Source organism: Lynx rufus, unplaced genomic scaffold (assembly GCF_022079265.1).
Source record: "Lynx rufus isolate CCGP_SWC_20201006 ecotype Redwood Valley unplaced genomic scaffold, mLynRuf1.p SCAF_2, whole genome shotgun sequence".
Taxonomy (NCBI): domain Eukaryota; kingdom Metazoa; phylum Chordata; class Mammalia; order Carnivora; family Felidae; genus Lynx; species Lynx rufus.
The window spans coordinates 16,439,852-16,459,990 of NW_025814834.1; the positions used below are offsets into that span (position 1 = coordinate 16,439,852).

General features: G+C 44.4%; 1 protein-coding gene across 1 annotated transcript in view; it reads left to right on the forward strand.

Annotated features, from left to right (window-relative positions):
- Positions 1-20,139, forward strand: part of EPHA4 (EPH receptor A4) — a 143,155-nt gene that overhangs the window by 70,064 nt on the left and 52,952 nt on the right. The window contains exons 4-5 of the mRNA XM_047084238.1: positions 76-231; positions 16,989-17,327. Of these exons, the coding sequence (XP_046940194.1) occupies positions 76-231; positions 16,989-17,327 (495 nt within the window). The remainder of the gene's footprint in view (positions 1-75; positions 232-16,988; positions 17,328-20,139) is intronic.

Consider the following 20,139-nt stretch of genomic DNA (forward strand, 5'->3'; position numbering starts at 1 on the left):
GGTCAAGGAGGTGACGTTTTGCTCTGCTCTGTTAGTGGTGGCTTATGTTGGTGTGTGTTTCCTTCTTTCCCGTAGCCTGCAAAATTGGCTATTACAAGGCCCTCTCCACGGATGCCACCTGTGCCAAGTGCCCGCCCCACAGCTACTCTGTCTGGGAAGGAGCCACATCGTGCACCTGTGACCGAGGCTTTTTCAGAGCCGACAACGACGCGGCCTCTATGCCCTGCACCCGTAAGTTGTGTGCTTCTGTCTCGTTTCTTCGATGCCAACGGCTGCCGTTCCCGCCTGGCTGGGTCTTCTCCCAAGATGACCAGGGAGGGGGCAAGTTAGATCGACTGTGAAATCTTTTGTTACTCAAAGCAGGAGGAATGCTTATGAAAAGGAAGGATCCGTCTCGCTGTCCGGGTCGCCTTCAAAACGCACAGCTGACCACAGGCCACTTTCTGGAGCAGTGATGGAGCTCTCAGGGGTTGTCCGGCAGTGCGATTAGAGCTGAGATTGGAATTTATACATGGCTCTACCGTCTCCTTCGGGAGTCTTGGGGAAGCCTGACAGCTGCGGGGGAGACAGGTCCCGGGCAGGGTTCCGGGGACGGGATCACGTGTGGGCTGTGGTTTCAGTTTGGGCACTGAGGTCATGGCTTGCGTTGTCATTACCCTTCTTCCCTCTTTCCTCATAGTTTTGTGTTCATAACATTTAGGCCCGGGTCCTAATAAACGCCTGTTTAATGATAGGCACTCAATACATGCCGGGCTAATGAATGGATGGGGTTGGCCCCTTGGTATGCAGAGGAGCAGGGAAGTCTGTTCTCCCACTTTCTATGGACCGAGCTGCTAGTGTTGCCATTGCTTCCACCAGCACTGTGGGCTTCGCAGACCCTGCCGTGGCTGTGACCTTGACCAGAATAGGCAGCGGGGAGTGCGGGGAGGGGCCCAGGCGTTCCACTCATGGTGCTTCCACCGCGTGAGTCAGCGTGTCGAGGGACAGAGCCAGGCACGCAGGGTTCGCACATGTTCTGTCTTTGTTTCCAACATCCCTCCCTCCCCACAGTTAAGAGCAGGTTGGCAGTTTAGTCTCCTAAGTTTCGTCTCCGGTTCCTCATCTGTAGAATGGAGTTAAAAATAGTCCCTCCGTCATCGTTGTTGGTATTTAGCACCGTCCTGTGGGCCCTGTTAGCACAGAAATGCAAAAAGTGACGCTACTCAGTGTATTTTAGCTTTTACTGTGTTTATGGCTGTTACTGTTTTGTTCCCTATTACAAATTCCATCTAGGCTGGCCCGGAGCCAACATCCCTCCAGATAGAAGTATTTTCTGGCTGTGAGGCCATTGTCTGGTTAAGGCAAGTATCAGCCTTAAAAGGAGTGGGAAGAGATTCCAGATCCATCCTAAATTTGGACTGAGATTACCGGACCCTCCAGAGTTTCTTTTATAAACGACGACAGCAGTAAGAACCATTTCACAGAGGCGCCTGAGTGGCTCAGTCAGTTGAACGTCTGACTTGCTTTCGGCTTAGGTCATGATCCAGTGTCGGGCTCTGGGCTGAACGTGAAGCCTGCTTGAGATTCTATCTCTCCTTCTCCCTCTGCCCCTCCCCTGCTCACACACGTGAGCTTCCTCTCTCTATCTCTCTCTCTCTCTCAAAAAAAAAAAAATAATAACAAGAAGAACGGGGTGCCTGGGTGGTTCAGTCGGTTAAGCATCTGACTCTGGATTTCAGCTCTGGTTATGATCTTCTGGTTCTGTGAGTTCAAGCCCTGCACTGAGCTCTGCGCTGGCAGTGTGGAGCCTCCTTGGGGTTCTGTCTCTCTTTCCCTCTCTCTCTGCCCCTCCCCAGCTTGCCCTCTCTTCTCTCTCTCAAAGTAAATAAATAAACTTAAAAAAAAAAAAAAAACAAAAAACAAGAAGAACCATTTTATGATACCCAGGTAATGTATCAGACACTTTCAATACACCTCATCACAGGGCTCATAGTAAACCAAATCTATAAAATAGGCATTATTTTCCGTTTATACACGACGTAATTGCCAGCTCAGAGATGTTAAGCAGGAGCCCAGGACCCCACCCCAGCTTGGGGATAGAGCTGCACAACCAGAAGACTGACATTTTTCTTATCACAGGCAGGCTCTCTTGCCCACTCCCCCCCCAGGTCAAACTCAAACTCCCTCCTGAGGGAAGGAGAATACGAGGGCCAGCCTTGGGTGTAAGCGTAAATGGGCAAAGACTTCCTCGTTTTTTTTTTTGTGTTCCTTCCCTAGACTAAGTACTTTCTCTAGATGGCCATGATGTTTGATAAGCTCAAGTCCCAGGCTTTTTCTTTTCCAACCTGAGTATCCTCATCCCGTGTTCCACTCTGTGGGATCAGGTAAACTCTCCTCCTCTGACCACACCGGCTGCCAACAGTTCCCTGGGTGTGGGATTTTAGGGCACCAGAACACTCAAAGGGCAGTATTGGGGCCAGACCGTGTGATGGCTGCCTTCACCTTGCATCATGCAGTCTGTCTTTCCATACAGATAGAACCTTCCCCAGACTGCAGCCCGACTGTGTTAAGAACCTCATAAAATTCATCTTTGATGGCAAGATGGTCTGGCTCTTGCCTCCAGGCATTTTCAGTCTCATGATTCCGATCTGTCACCAGCATTCTAGGACCATGGGCCCATCATGTAACTACTGCACCTTGCTACGTGGGAGCAGTTTAGGGAGACCCCAGAGGTCACCACCTGCCTGAGTTACCGGAATGCTTTGCCGCGTGTGTCAGTGTGGTAGCCGAGCCCTTGGAATTTTATGTTTGCATAGGCATAAATTGTTGGCTGTATCTTGAGGATCCAAATGAGAAAAAGAAAATATGGGTTTTAGCAATTGGGGGGCATCAAAAAGTTTCAGAGCTAAAGTAACTTTTGCATTTGTCGGCGATTGCTTTCAATAACGTGAAGAAAGGAAAACTGGCAGCTTTTTGTGTCACTGATAAAAGACCCATGAAAATACCGACGCAATATGTGATCTTTTTCCCTCCGGTCCATCCTCTTAGTACTCCGCCTACACTTGACTGACTCAAGCTCTTTGTGTTATTCTAAGTTTATTGCGTCCCTCTGACTCGAGCTAGGAGGAAGCACGGTGCTGTTAACACCACAAAGTTCTGAGGCTGTTCAACCCCTCGACGCCGCTTACCCATCGGTCAGCTGGGATTCTCATGATCTGCCTGTCGGGTTGTTTTGAGAATTAAACAAGAACATATTTGTAAAGGTCTGGCACATGGTAGGGATCTGACAAATGTTTGGTCCCTTCTCGGGTCCCCAGCTGGTCACTTCCTCCCCCAAACCACGTCCACACCACACTGCCAGCGCATCTGACTGCCTCTCTATGGTGCTTTTCTCACTTGACCGTGCAATTGAATTGCCCAGTGGCTGCACTAGACTCCAGAATCTCTGGGGATAAGATTCAGGCATCAGCATTTTCAAAAGCTGCCCCTGTAATTGCATTGTAAACACAAAGTTGAGCCCACTTCTCTACAGAGTTTATTTTTAAGTGTTTTTTTTTTTTTAATTTAATAAACATTAACGACATAAGACTCTTAAGACCTCCTTGGAGACAAGGATAATTGGGGGGGGGGGGTGACCATATTTTGCTAATAGGTTTACTAGTAAATTAAGCAGCAGAATTATAGTCTCTTCTACTTTACAGCTCACTTTAGGTTTTTCCCTTCCTGCACTGTCCCATACTGTAGCCACTAGGCGCATATGACTCTTTAAATTTAAAATTCAGTTTCCAATTTATGCTGTGCCATATTTCAAGGGCTCCCTAGCCGCATGGGGCCAGTGGTGACCATACTGGACAGCTCCTCTGTGGAGTATTTTTGCCATCGCAGAAAGTCCTGGACGGCACTTAGTAGGCATTTCAATAGAGAAGACAGTGGGAGTTTCTCCAAGAACCTCCTGTTCAAATAACCCACAGAATGAAGCCCTTCCCCCTTGCCTCACCCCCCCCCACCCCGCCCCAGCTTTATCGGATTCTTTTGACAAGATGTGGGGGAGAGAAAGGAACATAAACATCAGGGATCCTTTCAAACCAACTCCAGCCTTTAATCAGTTCTTACCAGTTGGTTAAGCCAGGTGACAAAGCCAATTCCCTTGTGCTGACAGCCATGATAATCAGGCACCTTCTTTGTTCATTATGCTATCTTTAACTCCAGCATTCTCATGCAGCCCTGCATTTAGTGATCGCTCACTGTGACGGCACGCTAATGAAGAAATAAAACACACTATCTGAGCCTCATTCTTCTAGCCAAAGAGAGACTCTGCTCCACTGGTTTGTAAAATCAGGTTTTTGTTCACTCGGAGAACGATTAGACCAGGTGAACACAAGCAGCATCGGCTAATTTAGAAGGAAACACCTAAGAAGGTCTTCATACCATGCACGCTGCTTGAGAACTTCAAAGGATTAAATGGCCAATAAACACTATCTTTAGGAGGGCCTCTCTTGGCGCTTCTGGTTAAGGTTAGCATAAATGGCCGCCTGTGGGATAGGCTGTATTTCCGTGGAAGCATCACGAATATTTTCGAGAAAATAATCCGCACCCCGGTTAGAATAGAGTTAGAAGAAATGCTTCTTAAATATCAATGCGCGTAGGAAGCACCCGGAAGTCACCTAGGGGTTAGCAGGAGAAGTCGGGCCTGATAGGCTGCATTTGTGACAAATTCCCAGCTATTGCTGATTCTGCTGGTCTGTGGACCATCTTCGGGTGGTGAGGATTTAGATCCTTCCTGATGGATGGCAGGAGACAGGAGGCCCTCTTTTCTGTGGCTGTAACTGTCAGGCCTATTCTCCAGCTCAGTGGTGACTCTAGGAAGATATTTCAAGGGTGGGGGACATTCTCACTTGATGGAAATTGAATCCTTCCTTTGTCTCCCAGAAGAAAACCCAACCTGGTTTGGAGTTACATCATCAAATACACTCACCATGGAGCTTTGTTTGTTTGTTTGTTTGTATTTTCTTCCACAGTCCCCACCAGGTTACTGCCTCAGAGTGGAAATGTCAATGTTCACCTCAGACACGGGTATCAGTCAAGAAAGGTGACAGGGTTTTCGTGACTGCCAGCAACACAGACTCCCATACCTGTCTACACACAAGCATGCCGTTCAAGCTGATGAAGAAATTTTGATCTCATGAATCATTTCTTAGAGGGAATTTGAATGTGATTTTTATTAAAGAGATTCATGTCATTTAACTCTACTGATAACCAGCCCCTCCCCTCCAGATCTCTTTCACCTCCCTCTTACCTTTCTCTGTAGTCAGGAATGTGGTCTGACAGCCAGCAGTGGTGGGAGAAGCCAACTACATGCCTGTGTAGGAAGATTTTTGATTACCTTAGTTATTTAGTTGCTTGTTCAGTGACGATAGTGAGAAAGGTCTTTCCCTCCCCGGGAGACCGAACCTATATCATATTTAAGGTGACTTGCCAACCCCTTACTGTGTTGCAAAATGTACTAGACAAAAATGCCTTCTAGAAGAAGTAAATTGGCTTCGGATATCTGGGAAGGAAAAGCTGATTTGTTATTTTGCCACCTTGACTTCTGAACACCATTGCCAGAATGGTTTTCTGTACGTTTCAGTTGGAAATCTGTCCTTGTGCTTTGGGGTGCTCTTTGTTTCACTTGTTGGATGAAACTTATTAGAGCCTCCTGATTGGAGCACTCTGTGAAATAAGAGATTATGATTTTGGATTGCCAACTTGAGGGGTCTTCACAAATCTGTCTCCAAGTCAACGGCCTTGAATGATTCAGTCAGCTGTGCCAAACAAACAAAGAGTGATTGATCCTCAGACGTGGCCTAAAATACTCCAAATTTGCAGCTTTTAAGACAATTTATACTGGAGGAGCTTAGAGCTAATGAGGGCAAACTTCCCAAGGTCTATGACGAAACGTCCTGATTTGAAAACGCTGGTCTGCAGGCTTAGGTTATTGAGAAACTGAAATAGCTTAGCTCCAAACAGCGAACATCACTTACTTTGTTTCTACATTTGCCTTTTCTAATTGAATGTAGTGCACCACTGTTATTTCCTCCAGAAAGTGTATTGTTTTAAAATTACCATTTCAGGTCTATTACTCAAAGCCCTCACTTCTAATGCCTTCTGACAGTTATCAACATAATGAACCATAATGAAATGATGAGCAATTTTCAGTGGAAACCCAATGTGGATCCCAGTGGTGCTGTGTGACTGTGTTGTTAAAACTTGAATGCAAATTAAAATAACATCGTCCTTACTTGTTTCCAAGGTCAGGAGAAGAGAGACCCTTTTTTTTTTTTTTTTTTTTTTTAAGCGCTTTAATTTTGGAAATCTCACATCCATTTTCAAACAAGCCCTTGAAGGTGCCACTGATGTTCGGTTCAGTTCTCTGCCCCAAAGATTTACATGCTTAACAGTCTGGCTAAGGGATTTGGGGAGGGATGTCTAGCATGAGTCTTTGATGTATAAACCATAGCATAAAAGGCAGCCTTCGGTTTTTCAAATTTTTTTTTTTTCAACGTTTTTTATTTTTGGGACAGAGAGAGACAGAGCATGAACGGGGGAGGGTCAGAGGGAGAGGGAGACACAGAATCTGAAACAGGCTCCAGGCTCCGAGCCATCAGCCCAGAGCCCGACGCGGGGCTCGAACTCACGGACCGCGAGATCGTGACCTGGCTGAAGTCGGACGCTTAACCGACTGCGCCACCCAGGCGCCCCCAGCCTTCGGTTTTAAGTAAGCTACATTTTTCCCCCCACCCAAAAGCATATATCTTTTTGCTCTAGGGCTTCCAATAACTAACAATATAATGGTGGAAGGCAGGACATTCTATGAAATTGATCAATGAGAGTGTAGTCAGCGGTCGTGAAAGACCCGTTGGTGTAGGAGTGAAAACAAAAGCCAAAGATTCCTACAGTTTCGTTGATAAGTGTTGCAGGAGATCCATTCGTTGATCTCTGACCATATCCCAGTTTACCGGCCATGTAATCAATCATTTTTGTGAACCTATTTTTACGGAAATTCTTGGATCTGAAATTTACAGGGGAATTTGTTGCTTCATGTCATTTATCGAATTTGTGAAATGAGAGTACAACTTCATGCTACATTCCGTTTGTCGCGGGATAAAAACTCAGATTGAGACACCAACTGTCCCGCTGTCAGATTCTGTGACAGGGATTTTAGTTCGCAACATATGGTCATGCCGCCCGGTAATCAGTTGTTAAGCCGATTAATATGCCTGTCCTCGGACCATACCCGACAGATAAGAACAATCAAAGAGATTTTGATGATTCGGATGCAGTCTTCAACAGGTAAATGAACCTGTTGGCTTATTTGGGTAGATCTCAGTGGTTCAGAGTCTGGTATCGGTAATGAGTAACCCACATCCTTGCCTCTCCCTTTCTGATTGCCTTTTGGCATTTTGACTACCAATAGAGAAAAAACCACCTCTGGAGAGGCCAAGAGTGTGATTCTTGTCCAAAGACGATTAGGGCTACAGGGGGAAAGATCACCAAGTAGTGCTTATTGGAAGAGGATGGATGCATCCCAGTCTGACCACTTGCCATTGGGCTGTTTATAAAATTTGAAAAAGCTTCAGGGTATTTAATAAGGATCAAGTGTCCTCTCCTCGAACTGTGTGTTTTAAAACAATGCTGTTTTAGCCTTCTCTTTCCCCTCCAGCCTACTTCTCATTTTATACAGATCAACAGTCCAATGTGGACATTGTATAGGGATTACTAGTACAACGTGGATTCGACTGGAACGTGCATAGGTTTGAGGAACACTGATGTGATATATGCCCAAGTGAAAGACTTGCATAATCTCTGCCAACGCCATTTAGCCAGCTTATTGCAATTTTTCCACCACCATGAATGAGTAAGAGTGGCTTGTTATCAGTCGAGCCCTGTCATTTCTGGATCGCATTTTTGACACTAGTCATGGAAGTCATACAGTGGTTGTGCCCAGCATGCTTCTATGAAACAGGGTCAATTATACCTTGTGCTGAGGTCCCCTGGGGTGAGAACTGGATACCTTCTTTGCTCTCAGTATTTTGATTTTCCTCCCATAGTTGACTCTTATTCTACACGTGATCTACAGCTCAACAGAAGATGAACTCAGAGAAGAGTTTCTTTGCATCGATATGATTGCCCCCCGCCCCTCGTGTGACCTTCTCCCTGCGCCCCCGCCCCCCTCACCCCAGGGGAAAAGCCTTTAACAGAAACTCCTAATTGCCCTCTTGAGTGGAAGTTAGGACCAGGGAGAGAGGTTAACTCAACTAAGACAAGAGCACCATCTAGGAAGTCATGGCAGCACATTTCAGCCTTAAGGACAGGCAACTAGAAGAAATGTGATTCTGGGAGGAAGTGAGAAAGTGAGGAATGGTCCACAAAAAGCTCAGAGTTGTGCTTTCTTTTTTCTTTTCTTTTTCTCCCCCCCCCCCCCCCCCGCTTTGGATTGCTTGTATCTTTGTGACAGGGGCCAATTATAGCCCCAGAATCAGACTTTCTGATCACAGTACCTTTGCGCATTTGGATCGTATTCATTTGGGCGACTTGCGAAACTTTTCTTATCTTCGGTTTGGTCATCAGATTGCCGAGGCTGATCGATGCCCTTTGTCAGATTTTACTATGAGGATGAAATAAGATAAAGTATGAAAAACCAGCTTGCAAGAAATGTAAATTAATTCACAGCCTGGCTACTTTTAAAGCGAACTGCTCAAAATTTCGAAGAAACGGAACAAAGCGCCTTGCTCTGCCTTTCCCCCTGTGGCCTGCTCATGACTCATGGGGAGTTTCCTTTTAAAGCACTTGAGCCATAAACCAGTCGTCCTCAAATAAATAAACCGAAACCTCCGTGAGCCCAGTAAAGACGAAGGTGTCTGGAGAGGACGATGTGAGAATAGTTACGCCAGAAAAAGAGGCAGGGGCAGAATTGCAGCCAAGAATGTTTCACGGAGCAACAAGTGGTTGGTGCATCCAAATGGTTCTATTTGTTAATGACGGGCAGTTACGCTTTGGCCCTACTCATCGTTGAAACACAGAAACTGCACTGTTCATCTATCTCAGAAGAGGTGTCCCCGAACAGCAGTCTTTGTGTAAACTGACCCACAGCCGCAGGGACTGAGAGAAAGCGATTAACAGTGGCAACATACACAACTGTCGGGGGGAGGAAGCCTGGGCTTCGTTTCAGGCAAAACTTACACACCCCAACTGTTGACTCTGTGTTCTAGCCTGTCTTTCAGCCGGAGAGAGATTAACACAGGCTTATCTGAAGGGGTGGAAGGTTTTACGGCTAAGGCACTGAAGTATCATTGACAGTCCAAAAGTTGGACGTGATTAATGAAGCCTTATGAAGTGGAACTCGAGACCCACGGCCCCTCTTCCTCAGAAGAGACGTCTTGTACTTGTTGCCTTGGCATTTTTGTAGGGTGACAGTCGCAGCATTTGAAGACATTGATCATTTAAGAGTCAGGCTTCTGCCCATGCTCCCGGGGGATGTTTCTTTCCACGTCCAGAATTAATTTCGTGGCTCGGGCGTGGAATGTTAAAATGGTGATTAAAAATCCGTTAAGTATTAGATGTCTGTGAGGGTTCTGGAAACCACTCTTGACGTGAGCCCAGCTACTTTGTTCTCCTATCAGCTATCTCATTGCTTTGGTTGCAGGCTTGCATTTTTTCAACCTTCTAGCCTGTGATTGCCTTTTTTTTTTGGTTTTTTTTTTTTTTTTGGAATAGCCTATTTTATTTTATTTATTTTAAGCAATGTGGCATTTTATTTATTTTCTTAAATTTTTTTTTTTTATAGAGAAAGTGAGAGCAGAGGAGGAGGGCAGAGGGAGAGAGAATCTTAAATAGACTTCACGCTCAATGCAGAGGGTGATGTGGGCTCGATCCCCTGACTCTAGGATCGTGAGCTGAGCCTAAATCGAGAGTCAGACACTCAACTGACTGAGCCAACCAGGTGCCCCTATTTTTTTTTTTTTATTTTAGAGGGGAAGGGTGAGAAGTGCAGAGGGAGAAAGAGAATTTTAAGCAGGCTCCACACTCAGTGCAGAGCCCAATGTGGGGCTCGATCCCACACCGTGGGATCCTGACCTGAACGAAAATCAAGAGTCGACGCTCAACCAACGGAGCCATCCATACACCCCTGGAATATGTTTTTGCAACATACACCAGTGCTGTAGTGGTGACACCTTTGATGAGTGAGCTGGACTGGGTTCAGGAATCGTCATTAATTCGTTTATTTATTCAGTAGATACTTAATGAATATCTATTAATAAATTTGGCACCTTCCTAAGGGCCGGGGATACTCTCATGAACCAGAAAAAAATATTTCTGTTCTAATTGGAATATGAATAATAAATAGGATGATCAAAAATTCTCACAAGAAGGAAAAAGATGATGTGATAGAGTGCAATGGAGGAAACGAAGCGTTTCATTTTGCGTGGAGGGAGAAGGGAGGAGGGAGGACCTGAGCTGGGACCCCCTGAGGGGTAAGGAGGCAGCTATTGGAAAAGCCAGGGGAGAGAATTGCAGGTGGAACTACCAAGTCTAAAACATATGAGCTGCGTGTCTCGAGTTGTGCTAATAATGGGAATTTTCAACTTGACTTTTTGCCCCTAGCCTTACAATCTGTTAGCATTTTAACAATTGTTATAAGACATTGCGAATTTTGGGTTTATATAGCATATTATACCTTGCATCCATATAGATTTATAAACCTTCGGCAGAACCCACTTCTAGCTGCAGTGATCACAGTATCCGTCTTTTTGGTTTCCAACTTCTTCTGAAGTACCAATTGCTACCTCTAACATTGAAAAAAAAAAGCATTTTATCTGGCTTGTGGGTTGGGGGTGGGGTACGTAGAGAGCCCTTAGCTTGACATTGACTTTCCTTGGAATGGTTTACACCAAGCTCCTCCTTCGCATCAGAGGCATTTATGACTTTAGGTTCAGTGTTGGCTGATCCCTTTTCAATGACTTATTAATAAGTAAGGCTCATACAGATTTCATGTGGATATGTTAACATTGGGTTCTCCTACATGGGGCTACTTTAAATCCTGACGTAAACCAGTGTGTTCTCTAAACTACTCGGGAATTATGCTTTTGCCTAATGCACAGGAGAGAAGAACTAAGATTTGTAGAGTTACTAGAATGTTCTTTTATACTTGGAATGTTGCCCTTCTTAAATGTCACATTCAGTCAACTTCTCTAGATAGAGTATGCTTTATTTCTGGAAGGTTGTCTTTTCCCAGAAGAGAGTACATGATGGGTTAAGGGAGATCAAGATTCCTTTTATGATATAATATGATATGATATTTTATTATATGATATGATAGTCCTTTGCTTTTGCTATAATTTGGCTAAGGTTTCTTTGGGACTTCATATTGTCAAACTCCTGTCAACCAAATGCAATCTGACATCCCACTAGAAAATAATAATTACCCATTGTAGCACCTTTCCCAAGTACCTGCTGTGCAATCGAGAAAGTATTTCACACCAGTGAAGCAAATGGATGTTCATTCAATTTATTCACAGTGGCAGGAAATACGGTGCCCATTGCTTTCAGAGCACCGAGAAACTCAAGAAATAGGCCATAATATTGCACATATTTTATTTCTTCCTGAGTCCGTGAGGGTAGATGTAACTTCAACCTTAGAAGCCAGGGCTGTCGGAAGATATAAATCAGGGGTTCTTGGACTGAGCTCCCGAGATAGTTTCAGGGTATGCTTGAAGTCCCTAGAATTAATGTGCCAAATTGTGAGGATTCTAACGAGCATCTTTTTGAAGGGAGGGTGCACTTCTCCCAACAATTTCTTTGTAGCCGGGGCTGGTAAACTACGGCCCGAAGGCCGAATTCAACTGCCCCGGTTTTTGAAAATGAAATTTTCTTGAGATGCAGTCACAGCCATTTGTTTAGGTGATGTCTATGGCTGCTTTCGAGGTACAGTGAAAACTTGAGTAGTAGCTACAGGGAATGAGTGGCCCATAAAACCTGAAATACTGACTAGCTATCTGGTCCTTTACAGAGAAAGTTTTGTTGAATACTATTGTAATGGATTTGTAAGTGAAAGATTATTGCATTTGACCTTTGGCCCTGGTAGCAGAGTTATTATCTATGCCACTAACTTATATTTCGAACACGAAGGACATTCTAAACATGAGACGTTTAAAAGAGTTTAACATTCTACCTCCATTCGTGGAGGGACTTATATACATGAATTCCAAAGAAGTTAAAAAAAATGTAAAGGAAGTACATTTATTTCCCCCTACCGACACTCCAGCATTTGATTGACTTGTATTTAAAAATGTCTTAATGTTGATGGTAAACATAAAACGTACAGGAAACTGTGGTTCTAGAAAGGCTACTAAGGAAAATGCCAGCCTACCTTTGAAAATGTAAAACTTAACTTTCTTCAGGTATAAAATTGCCCACAGCTTCTGAACCAAATAAACCATCGACTGGAACCAAGATGGAGAAAGAAAGTCGTAATAACCAGTCCTAAATTAACAAAACTTTGATTGAGGGAGCTCACATATTTTTTTTTTAATTTATCTTTTTAAGATTTTGTTTTTAAGTGATCTCTACACTCAACGTGGGGTTCGAACTTCCAACCCCTGAGATCAAGAGTTGCATGATCTACGGAGCCAGCCAGGCACCCCATGGAGTCCACATTTTAAGCTCCCGGCCATGCTGGGCTGGTAATGGAGATATAAAAAATGAGAGTGAGTCCAGGGCCTGCACTATACCTCCTCCTGCTCACATCATCCATATTTAGCTTCCTTTAGTCTTTTCCTTCCCCCTGATTTCCTGCCCTTTCCTTCTTCAGGTATCCAGGAAAGCATCAAAATGAGTCTGATTTGTCTTTCCCTTTGTCTTCGAGAGCAGGCAACAAACAATAAGCATGTGAATGAGTCCACAATCCCTCCCAACGGAAGTAATCACTAAGATATGATGTACAGCCCTACTTCCTTTTTGCAAAGTATTTTTAAAGTGTAGAACAGGGGGACTTGAATTAAGCGAGGTATATTGAGATACCCCTCTCCAGGGCTTAATGCTAATGAGTCTGTGTGTAAGAACTGACTCCCAGCTTTAGCTCAGGGAGGGCTGTATTCACACACTGTAGGTAGGGGGCCTCAAGTGCATTGCAGGACTTTGTTAGTTTGCCATCCAGCCATTCATTCATTTGTCAACTCCTCAAACGTTTACTGTGCTTATTCTGAAGTGGGAATCAGGGTAGACACTGGGAAACGATGACGACATCAGCTCTCTTGGGGAGTACATAGACCGGTGACAGAAACAGATAACGCAGCGTATGTCTGAACAGCAAGACCCCGTCACATGGTCCAAAGTTAGACAGAGAAATAAACGTGACCTGTACGGTGGGACGATGCCATAAGCAGGATTGCTGACGGTACTACATAAGGGCTAGTAGTGGGTAGTTTTGGAAAGGATAAAAGGACAAGACCCTGTAAGGTATAATGACCTATAAGCTACCTGAGGCTAGGTACTTAGTAGGTGCGATCTCAATAGGGAGACTAGAAAATTTAAACAAAGAGTATGATTACCGTGTTTTGTTACAGATCTCATATTTGTTTTTTTTAAAGAATTTTTTTTCAACGTTTATTTATTTTTGGGACAGAGAGAGACAGAGCATGAACGGGGGAGGGGCAGAGAGAGAGGGAGACACAGAATCGGAAACAGGCTCCAGGCTCTGAGCCATCAGCCCAGAGCCCGACGCGGGGCTCGAACTCACGGACCGCGAGATCGTGACCTGGCTGAAGTCGGACGCTTAACCGACTGTGCCACCCAGGTGCCCCACAGATCTCATATTTGTAATTGGAGACTTGCTTGCAAGTTGACCTGTTTATGGTGAGACAGGCAAAATCCCTTGTCAGAAACTTAATGGTTCCCAAATATCCAGATACACTACTTCGTGTAAACAGAAGACAAGATGATCTGAGTTATGTGTTTTTTTTTTTTTCCTTCTGGATGCCTTGTATTTACTGAGACAGCCCATGTTACTCAGAATGTTATTTTCTTTTCATTATAGCCATCTCTACAGGTAAATTGTGTTAAGGTGCTACTATTAATATTAGGTATTACTGTTGGATCTGGATGGAGTTTTGGGTTGTATTAAAGCGTATACTTTCTTGTCTTGAGAATACTTTCTTTTCTGAGGAAAGAGGGCACCTCCTTGTAAATGGAAATATACTTACCATCTTTCAATGGACATGAGTTTAAAAACAAAGAAAGAAAGAAAACCACGATCCTGCAAACAAAATACAACCACCGTTATGATTTTAATTTATAAAGCATGCACTCTTTCCCAGGCCTTTGCAGAACACCGTGATTATCGTACTGGGTGGGCATTTTTCTATCTGCTACCCCTCACCCCTAGAAAAACCCACAAAATAAAACTCTACCATAGTCCAATTTTTAAGCCCATATAACATCACTCCCTATGGCAGCAAAACAAAACATATGCAGTACAATTCACCAAACCATTCATGGAGGCATCATTGAACTTGAACTTGCCTAGTCCTCTGTCTTCCCGTTAGCATCCACCGCAGGGTCTTCTTTAAGAATCGGTGCCCAAAGAAGCCTGTTCCAGGCCACCACTTGTTTGGGGCCCAGCCCTCCATTTTGAAATCCTGCAGCATCTTTTTTTTTGTTTTGTTTTGTTTTCCTTTCTTTCCCATGGGGCAGTGTTATATCTCTGAGTCCTGTGACCATTTAGTTTTCTGCTCCATTTCTTCTCTGTTTAGACACTGCCATGCCCCGTCCTACATACTAATTACTGACTTTTTGCTTCTGCATTGCTTGATTCATTGTGTCACATTTTCCCATGTGAAAGTGGGTCAGGAACCTTGGCAAGGAGGTTAATGGATTTAAGAGTCACTCGTATTTAACCCTGGAAGTCATAGCAAAGTAAGAGCCAGTGGCTGACCCATTGTATAAACCGAGCTGCGGTCAGTTTTAGCTGCAGACTACTAGTGGATTTCACCGTGGTGGCAAGCATCCATGAAATTTGAACAGGATTGACGATACACCCTCCCTTTTTACCTTTACCTCTTAAACTTTGGCCGAGACTACTGCTTTTGTTGTTACTACACCTGTATGGGGAGCCACATAACGGAGTGGAAATAACCCCGGAGTGGGAGTTAGGACTTTTGGATTTTAGTCCGACTCTGTCACTAATGAAGTCGCATGGAATTTCAGTATTATCAGGTCCACTTACTGGATCTCAATTCCCTCGTCTTTTTAAAATGAGGTTATTTGTTTGGCCAAATCAGCTTTAACTTCCTGTCTGTCTCCAGGACACTATGATTTTAAATAACTGTTCACGTATTCAAAAACCACTTATTTACCTTTATTATATTCCAGTCACTAAGCTAAGGACCATAGCTATAAATATGAAACCTCAGCAAGAAAGAAATTCATATTTTCCTTCTGCAGACTTCTGTGGGGGTACTCTTACTTTTAAGAACAAATTTTACGACACTGGACGGGGCCTAGATCTCAAAATTAAGAGAGGCTGTTGATAATTAGTCTCGAGGGGAGATCGGGAAGCCCTGGATTAACCCCTTTTCAGCATTACCACCAAGATCCTTTAGCAGTCCAACAGCATGAGCTGAGTAATAAATATTGGGTATGACTCCTTATTAGTAGGTTGCCTCGTTCGATTTTGTCCCCGTGGTTACTTTGGAACAACGCAGTCCTTTGTGGTTGACTAGATAAAGCTTCTTCCCAGTTCACACAGGCCTCCAGTTAACTTCCTTTTCCTGAGGAACATGGTCACATTTCCCTTAAAGCAGTTCAGTGCAAATACATTAGAAGAGATAGAGTGAGCCAGAAACCTGAAATTTCCATTAAAACTCACTCTGGTTCTTTTCTTGGAAGACCAAAATGGGGAAGAGAAAGGAAGAGAGGACTTTCCACATGTCCCTTTGAGGAGGTATTTGGCATCAGAGTGGGGCAGATATCTTTCCAGCCTTTGGTACTGGCTCAGTCCAGGAATATCCCCTCCCTTCTCCCACCCAGATTCTTCTCCTTGAAGGCAGTTTGCGTTGCAACTCTTTGGCACGTAGACTAATCTCCGGCAAGAAACAAGGGGGTTCGTCATGGCTCTCTAGTCTTATTATTATTATTATTATTATTATTTTTTATTGCTATCTTTAAAACCAACCACTATGTTGTTTGCGGTCAGTTGTTCTGTTTCCAAACAGCCACCACCACCGTTCATGTTTCACAAACTCTTTGATGTCAGTGGGAATGAGTAAGCTCAAAAGGGCCTGGTCCAGCCTTGGCTAGCTGAAGGGCAGGACGTGGGGCCTGAGAGCCTTTGCACGATCCCTGCCCCAAGCTGGGATCTCCCAACGACTCTACCTTTGACATCGCTGCAACCAGGTTACACGAGTTCCTACTAATTACCTAGGACGAGCTTAACTCCCAACTGCCGTGCTGGGCTGAAGAAGCGTGTCTATACGATTCGGTTAATTTTATTCCGCATTGAGGACGCGCTGCACTTAGGAATCCCGATTTATCTTCAGAAGTGGCACATAACTCTTACTCTACCAGGGTCCCACACTAGCCCTGGGAACTTGAATCAGGCTCATATGTGCCTGTTTGCAGATGGTGAGATAAAAACCAGATAAGTTCTATCTTCTTTTTCTGCCGCTTCAAAGAGAAGCCTGGACTTGGAACGTGTTTGATGTTGATGTCGAGATGCACGCCGTCTCAGGATAGCAGTCAGTGTTACCGATGTAGCAGCCTTCTTTCACGGTGTGCTTTTTTTAAAAGATTTTTCTTTTTTTTTTTTTTCCTCGCTGGCTTGATTGGCTTCCTGCTTTCTTTGCCACATGGGCCCACCTTACTTCCCATCGCTGCAGAGAATAATAGAAATTTGGAGAGATTCCGAAAGGATAGTTCAAGTTCTTGGTGTGATAATGTATGTGTGTGTGTGTGTTTTTTTTTTCCTTCTCCAGGCCCACCATCTGCTCCCCTCAACTTGATCTCAAACGTCAATGAGACGTCCGTGAACTTGGAATGGAGCAGCCCTCAGAACACAGGTGGTCGCCAGGACATCTCCTACAATGTGGTGTGCAAGAGATGTGGGGCTGGTGATTCCAGCAAGTGCCGACCCTGTGGAAGTGGGGTCCACTATACCCCCCAGCAGAATGGCCTGAAGACCACCAAAGTTTCCATCACTGACCTCCTGGCTCACACCAATTATACATTCGAAATCTGGGCCGTGAATGGGGTGTCCAAGTATAACCCCAGCCCGGACCAGTCGGTGTCTGTCACCGTGACAACCAACCAAGCAGGTAGGAATCCGATCTACTTTATTGTATGATATAAATAGAGAGAGGGGGCACTCGGCTGGCTCAGTCAGTTGAGTGTCTGACTTTGGCTCGGGTTGTGATGTCATAGTCCGTGGGTTTGAGCCCCTCATTGGGCTGTGTGCTGACACCTCAGAGCCTGGAGTCTGCTTCAGATTCTGTGTCTCCCTCTCTCTCTGCCCCCCCCCATTCTCTCTCTCTCCCTTTGTCAAAAATAAAAAAAAATTTTCAAAAGTTAAAAAAATAAAAAAATAAATGTACAGAGATAAAGGGCTTATGTAGGTATCCATGAATTAACTTTGACTTCTGCAATTAAAGTGGAACCCCATGGATCTGATTATAATCCTGCAAGCTGCCTTGTAATACAAAAGATTCTTAGAAGAATGATCATTTGTTCACCAATACTGTTTTGGACACCCAACTGCATAGCATGCCCTATGCTAAGTGGTGACCATCACATGAGATTAAAAGACGCTGTCTGATTGAAAGGGGATGACAGTCGGTGAGATGGGTCACTCCATGCTGGACTTCTCTTGTCAGGGATTCATATCAGCCATTTTGATCACAAGGCCCATGGTTGGACATCAGAGCATTTAACAGATTATTTTGGCTTATAAAATTGCTTTTTACCAATGCAGAGCACCATATTGGCATGTGCTGTCTTTTCCAACAAAAGCATCAGTGGCTATGTTTTGATCTTGTTTGAATTAAAAAAAAAAAAATGTATACCTGCCTCTACTAGAGTCATCAGGTAAATCTGTGGATGGTGAAGAGATTAATGGGCAGCTCTCTCTGTGTGGTTTGGCAGAATTTTCCTCAAGACACATAGTAGGTTTGCAGCCCCTTTGCTAGGTGAATCCATAATTGACACGTGGGGGGAGAGTGCATTTACCCCATTTTCCGCATCACTTTCCTCTTCTAATTCAGCCGACTTGAAGACATTCTCTGTTCAAGAAGAGTTTCTGCGGAGTTCATTGCAGAACTGTTACAAAGTCTCGAATATCTATAAAATGTTTCAAAGAGCAAAGCCGAATCTGGGTTTGTAAATTGCAGCTCCTGACCCACTGGTTCCCGCTCATCCCTTGCAAACGTTTTCACGCTTTCTCCAGCTAATTTTCCATCCTGGGTCTCTGCCACCTGCTTCACATTGCTGGCTCCCTGTTATTTATTTCTGGCGAGTTAAAGGGGAATAGGAAGAAAAAAAAAAAAAAAGAGCGATAGCTTATCCTTTCATGAGGCCCTTAAGAACAACAAACTTCGCCCGAAAAGGATTGTAAATTGCCAAGCAGTCCTATCACCTCTTACTGTACTTCCCTCTCAAATGAATGTTTCAGTAAGTGCACTCAATAGTTAAGTCAAATATATCTGTATTAATTGATCCTGTAGTGAAAAGTATTCCAGCATCCCACTCCAAAGCCATTATTTTCCCCCTTGCCCTGAACTCTCTAGAATAAATACAAAGTTACGACTCGGGTGGGGGTTTTGAACTGGGGCTCGAATGGCGAATCTTACCGGAAAGTAGCTTCAAGTGTACAGATGTGACCCGTCTTGTAAAATACGTGGTGTGAACAGATCGTCTGCTTTTGCTCTGGTCTTTTATTTCTGCGCTTTCGGGTGTTGAACACGGTTAGCGGTGATCGGCTTTACTTTTCTACAAAGACTGGTGTGATTTAGGAGGTTTTGATAGCATCGCAAGTACTCTGTCTTTGCCAGCTTTTTATTGGTTCTTTTTTGGAAATATTGCCCGTGGATCCCGGGGAACATATTGGTGCTACTGCTGTCTCTAGTTAGACGGGGCCAGCCTCTCTGCGCCCGCTGGGGAATCTGGTTTATGATTCAATCAATATTCTTATGTTCGGCCGAGGCGTGGCGTATCCTCAGACACATCGCTACTTTGTGTTCTTAACTGATTTAAAAGTAGGAAGGGACTTTTTGAGGCCTCAGCTGTACAAGGTGAAGTCATTCTCTTTGGCCGAGAATAGCCATTGGGAGACATGCTGAGGACAGGCTTGGCTCCCACAGATTTTGTGGGGGGACCCCTATGACTCTCTGTATACGTAAGAATGCGGGCCAAGGGATTATGTCAGCTCCGACCAGGCCAGAAGGCCCAAGGAGTGCAAAGAAGGCAGGCTAAAAAGCCTCCGAAAGAAGAAAACGTGCAAAAACAATACGAGAGAGGGAGGGGAAGAAAGTCTAAGTTTTATTAAAAATGTAGGTGTAATTCTTTTCGATCTAGCAGAAGGGGCGGGGGGGGGGGGGGACGGGGGAATTCCTCTGACACGGTGAGGTTTTCTCTGCCGTGGTGAGCAGACCCGCCGGGCGGTTCGCTGAACAGGACAAACTTCCAGCTCCCTCTTTTAATTTTCATGAAGGGTAATGCTGGGAAGCTGTTCAAAATTAAAAATAAATCTTTCAATAAGGAGACCTCCTATGTGGCCAGCCAGAAAGCTTTCGCTTAGCAGAGAGTTGTGTATGTGCGAAGCACTGCCTCATTACAGGATCTGGAGTTCCCTAATTCGATATCAGCGGAATAGTTTATCTTTGATTAACAAACCCGTTCTTCATAGTAGGGCAAATTAATAACGCAGGCCAAAATTCTGGGTGAATGTGGCCACCGTAAACTCTATCAAAGCTCCCCTAAGCGTATTTACGTACACACAATTATATTCTAATTGCAGTCATTCCTATCATTTCATTCAACTCAATTCCTTAGGGACCCCTGTAGGCAATGATGGCTCATTCTGTAAGGAATCCATAGAATAAATGCATATTAGCATTTACCACCTGAAAGCCCCGG